At 42.6% G+C, this 5,575-nt stretch overlaps 1 protein-coding gene across 1 annotated transcript; it reads left to right on the top strand.

Annotated features, from left to right (window-relative positions):
• The first annotated feature begins 1,585 nt into the window (after positions 1-1,585).
• LOC131752198 (AP-3 complex subunit sigma-1) lies at positions 1,586-2,852 on the top strand. The gene is made up of 2 exons (XM_067030744.1): positions 1,586-1,758; positions 1,963-2,852. The coding sequence occupies exons 1-2, from the start codon at positions 1,689-1,691 to the stop codon at positions 2,268-2,270; spliced, it is 378 nt and encodes a 125-aa protein (XP_066886845.1). The 5' UTR covers positions 1,586-1,688; the 3' UTR covers positions 2,271-2,852.
• Positions 2,853-5,575: the final 2,723 nt, after the last annotated feature.

The raw sequence follows: 5,575 nt of genomic DNA, 5'->3' as shown, positions 1-5,575 counted from the left end.
GAGCACTAGGGAATGTTGTCACACTAGTTAGCTTGGACTTCCTCCAACAAACTGGCAGCTGGTGCCATATGACCCAGCGAACCCACTCCTGCGCACATACCCAGACAAAAGTATAATTCAAAAAGATACGTGCACCCCTATGTTCACAGAAGCAGTATTCACAATAGCCAAGACATGGAAACAACCTAAGTGTCCATCAACAGATGAACAGAGAAAGATGTGATATATATAGAGAGATATGATATAGATATAGATATAGATATATACACAATGGAATACTACTCAGCCATACAAAAGAATGAAATAATGCCATTTGCAGCAACATGGATGGACCTAGAGATGATCACATACTGAGTGAAGTAAGTCAGAAAGAGAAAGACAGATACCATATGATATCACTTATATAGGGAATCTAAAATATGACACAAATGAACTTATCTACAAAATAGAAACAGACTCACGGACATAGAGAGCAGACTGGCGGCTGTCAAGGGGGAGGGCTGGACTGGGAGGTTGGGGTCAGCAGATGCAAACTGTTATACAGAGGATGGATCAACAACAAGGCCCTACTGTAGAGCACAGGGAACTCTATCCAGTATCCCGTGATAAACCACCATGGAAAAGAAAAAAACTGGCAACTGGGGCGGGGGGGACTCTGATCGTCAATAGCCAGGTAGCAAGGACCCTACGTGTAAAGGAAAAGCACCTACTCCCTCAAAAGCATTAGCGACTGATGAAGAATTTCTTGACATTTTTGGGAAGAATCCCAGAAGATGCAGGATGCATCGTGTATCTCACATTACACCAGAAGTCCTTCCCAGACCGAGCGGCCTCAAGAGCTTTTCTCATCTCCCCATCCCTCCCGCCACGGCCACCTCTCTCTTTTTTTTTTTTTTTTTTGCGGTACGCGGGCCTCTCACTGCTGTGGCCTCTCCCGTTGCGGGGCACAGGCTCCGGACGCGCAGGCGCAGCAGCCACGGCTCACGGGCCCAGCCGCCCCGCGGCACGTGGGATCCTCCCCGACCGGGGCTCGAACCCGCGTCCCCCGCCTCGGCAGGCGGACTCTCAACCACTGCGCCACCAGGGAAGCCCACGGCCACCTCTCTTGATCCCATCCTCCTCCTCCTAGTTTGGTATCTTGCTCCTTCCCAAAATGGACCTCAGAATCCTTTCATTTCTCTTACATAGAAAGATTCAGCTTGACCCCCAGTTCTGATCCTGGAACTGCAGACCCCATTCATTACAGCTTGAAGCACGAAATGATTCCCGAGCCCCCAGCACCTCTCTGCTTAGGAGGCCCCAGCAGACTGGATTGTCTTTTTGAGCTTATCGTTTGAGGCCTCCACCAATCAAAGCATCAGCATGTTCCTTCTAGACACATGGGCCATGCTCTCCCCACAACAAACTGGTGGGTACTTTTCCCTTCACCCTGGGTGTAAGGAAAGAAAACTGAAAAGCTGCTTTAACATGGATTATCTCAGAGTGGAGGAATTGAGAGATGTGTATTTTCTTCTTTTTGCTTATCTGTATTGTCTGAATGTTCTATAATAGGAACATCTATTTAAAAATCTTACCTCTTGGCGGGAGGGGGCGGGTGGGGAAGGATCGCCAGCGAGATCCCGAGGCAAGGCTCGCGCGCCCGCCCCCGCCCTGGCCCCCAGCTCCCACCCGGTCGGCCCGGCTCAGCCATGATCAAGGCGATACTCATTTTTAACAACCACGGGAAGCCGCGGCTCTCCAAGTTCTACCAGCCCTACAGTGAAGATACACAACAGCAAATCATCAGGGAGACATTCCATTTGGTATCTAAGAGAGATGAAAATGTTTGTAATTTCCTAGAAGGAGGATTATTAATTGGAGGATCTGACAACAAACTGATTTATAGACATTATGCAACATTATATTTTGTCTTCTGTGTGGATTCTTCAGAAAGTGAACTTGGCATTTTAGATCTAATTCAAGTATTTGTGGAAACATTAGACAAGTGTTTTGAAAACGTCTGTGAACTGGATTTAATTTTCCATGTAGACAAGGTTCACAATATTCTTGCAGAGATGGTGATGGGGGGAATGGTATTGGAGACGAACATGAATGAGATTGTTACACAAATTGATGCACAAAATAAACTGGAGAAATCTGAGGCTGGCTTAGCGGGAGCTCCAGCCCGTGCTGTATCAGCTGTAAAGAATATGAATCTTCCTGAGATCCCAAGAAATATTAACATTGGTGACATCAGTATAAAAGTGCCAAACCTGCCCTCTTTTAAATAAAAAATTTAAAAGGCCACTCCCAGGTAAAATCCGGGGGGAAAGTCATCTAAGTTTACCATGCAGTTGTTTACCAAAAATAGAGGAGGAGAGTCTTAACTTTTGCTCTTGGATTTAAGTCAAGGTACTGTATAGAAGTTATGTAAAATCAGTATGGAAGTTCATTGTTGCTTTTCTTGCTCAGTGGTTTTGAAGAAGTTGAGTAGTTACAGTGTGATTTTTTTCTTTATTTTCTAAACTGCATTCCTATGGCCACCTAAGGCATGCCTCTATGTATTGGCTACTACAGTATTTTGAAAAGTGTTTGGGACATTTCTTTAAATTATGTATAACCCAAAATGTTGGTGTTTTATATGGATCACAAATACAGCATTCCTTAATTCTTTCTGTTATTTGTCAGAATTGTTATTTAAAGAACGAAGTATGTATTGCATGAAAACAGTATGACCCTTTTCCTCTTAGTTTAAATAAACTCCAAGGTAACTGGACTTCTAAAGCACCGTTCTGTTTGCCTGGTATCTACTTTAGCAATAATTTTTTTTACGACCCTCTGACTCAACGAAGTAAATAAAAGTATATTTTATCACTGTTAAAAAAAAAAAAAAAAAAAAAATCTTACCTCTTTTAAAGGATTGCATTGAGCATGAAAAGTTAACATATGTAATAATGTCAGTGAAACCAACTTTTTACCTAAAAATTGTATTTTAAAGAGAAAGGTGTATATTTTTTTCCCTTTATCTCAAAGTGAAGAAGCATAAAAGCTTTTCTATTCGTTGTGTTTCTTCCTATCTGTCAACCACCTGTATGCTCCATTGTTTGCTTTTTCTCACATCATTTTTGGGAAAATGTTATTTAACAAGGATTCTGGTAAACGTAGCAGAAATGGCTTTACAATCAGCACATTGCTCGTATAATCAGGAGGGCTTTAACCATTCAGGAAGGAACTTCCTGCCCTTTGTTTAATTAAAACAGCTTCTCTTGAAGATTAAAAAAAAAGAAAAGAAAAGAAAAGAAAGGAAAACCTCTTTCCTGACTAGTATTTACACAAGGAACTGCCTGCTTAAGAAACCCACAACCCATTAAGGGACCTCATTAAGCCAACTACTTATTCCATCGCATCAATGACCACGGTCACATGGAAGTAGGAGAAATATCTTCACCTCTCAAGTAGGGAGAGCAGCCAGTCTGGTCATGAAGTGAAGCTTAGTCTCCGTACACAGTGATAAGAGCTTCTGGGAAATTTCCTCCGGACTGTGTATCTATCTAAATCAACAAGTTTGCAATTGATGGTGTCACATTTCTGACCAAGGCTTGATTCTCTTCCTCCCCTTCCGGCCGAAATCCTCACCTGGCGCAGTGAATTCAGAAGGCAAGGAAGGCAAGTTCCAGTTGGGTGAACTCGACCAGTCATCTGTCCAGCAAACCGAGCCAATGACTAATGGCTCGGCCATAGCGCTGAGAGTGTTCTGCAGAGGCTGAAGAGGTCTCCTCCACTGCTGGTGGCCACCTGCGTCTCTTCCTGTGTCCCATGTCCACATCTCACCAAACGGGATCCCCAGAGGTCACCTGAACGCTTTCTCCCTTACTTCACACAGCCAATCAAATTTAAGTTCTGCCAGCTCGCCTTTCTAAACATTTCTTCATTTATCTCTTCTTTTCATTCCTGCCCCTTCGATACTGCAGCTCTTTTCAGTTTTTCTTTATGCAATTCATTCTTTGCAGCGAATTAAGCTGAAGAAGCCTGGGAATAAAGTTTGAAACAAAGGTTAATAAAGTCTTTGCCTCGTAACAACCACAAAGCTGGCGCCGTCTTACTTCAGTTCTTCATTCTCTATCCAGTATGCAAGGATAACAGGCTCCAGTGGTCTCCTCACCCTTTCAAACGCACCATCACATCTTCAGCATTACTCCCTTACTTGAAATCCTCCATGGCTCACTTCAGATAGAAAAGACAAATCTTTCATGAGAGATGCATTCTAATGGTGAAATTTAAAGAATCATTGATGAGAAAGTGTTTTATAGCTAACAACTTACCCTATCATGTGATTCTGAATTTTTTTTTTTCGTATTACCAATTCCTGTCATACAGAAGACAGGGTTCCATACAGAGATTTATGTAAATAATATTGATAATATCAGGTAATTGTAATATAAAGATTACATGTTGAATTTGGGAGAGAAAATCAAGGAAAACATTAAGAAATCAAAAGAAAGTTCTCGTTTCTTAATTAAGGGCTATCTTTAAGAAATTGAAAAGAGGAAGTAATGAAGCAACATGTGAGAGGACCATGAGTGTCCACGAAGCAAAGGAAATGTCAACATTCTGGTGTTACCCCAAGTAGAGAGAGGAATTTGTGCAGAGTTAAAATATCTACCAAGTAGACTATTCTTACAAGAGAAACTAGAAAGAAGAGAAGGGACAAAATAGAAGCACAAGAAATATCAGAAACAAAACTGGAGTGACGAAAGGAAATTATTTTCTTTCCGTTTCATAGAAAAATAAATCCATACGTTCAAACAGAATATTAGCAGCTGCTCTGTTGAGTCTCTGAGAGTTCTGAGTGAATGGGGGTAGGGGTTGTGATTCTATTGCTTATTTCTTCTATACTGGCATCAACTGGGATCTTCTCGACAGTGAGATATCCCATCCGTTGTATCAGTTATCTATTGCTGTGTAACAAAATACCCAGCACCTAGTGGGTTATTGTTCATGATTCTCTGGTTGGCAACTTGGGCTGTGGGCTCAGCTGGGCAGGTCTTACCTGGGGTCACTCACGAGGTTACCAATCATCTGATGGATTGCTTGGGATGATTTCCCCCAAGATGGCTTTACATGTCTGTCTGCCCTTCTCCATATGTTCTATCGTTCTTAAGGAGACCAGCCCAGACTTCTTTACCTTGGACGTCTCAGGGAGCAAGAGAGACCAAGCTCCAATACACAAGTGCGTTTTGAGCCAACTTGTGTCACGTGCGCTGATGTCCCTTGAGCCCAAGCAAGTCATATGGCCATGCCTCTGTTTCAGGGGAGGAGCTAATGTATTCTATCTCTTGACAGATAGCCACACTGCATATTGCACAGGGCATACACAGAGGAAGAGGAGGAATTTGTGATTGTTAAACAACCCTCCTCAAATACCTTCTAACTTATTTTTGAGGATCTTGCAGACTCCTAAGATGCCAGTGGAATTCGTATCTGGCACTTCCAAAAGTTCGGTCTAGTGGAGGCTGATGAAGGAATTCATAACGAGCAAAGATCTCAGAGACCAGGGTGTTGTCCATAGACTGGAAGGTGTGTCCCACGCAATCCT

Source organism: Kogia breviceps, chromosome 3, assembly GCF_026419965.1.
Source record: "Kogia breviceps isolate mKogBre1 chromosome 3, mKogBre1 haplotype 1, whole genome shotgun sequence".
In the NCBI taxonomy this organism is placed as follows: Eukaryota; Metazoa; Chordata; class Mammalia; order Artiodactyla; family Physeteridae; genus Kogia; species Kogia breviceps.
Note: the sequence above shows the minus strand (reverse complement) of the source record. Positions and strands in the feature narration are given on the sequence as shown.

Excerpts from the sequence above, each read along its gene's own strand:
- LOC131752198 (XM_067030744.1), top strand. The coding sequence starts at position 1,689 with ATGATCAAGGCGATACTCATTTTTAACAACCACGGGAAGCCGCGGCTC. Across the intron at positions 1,759-1,962 it reads CAAGTTCTACCAGCCCTACA|TATTTGTGGAAACATTAGAC; the intron begins GTGAAGATACAC and ends ATCTAATTCAAG.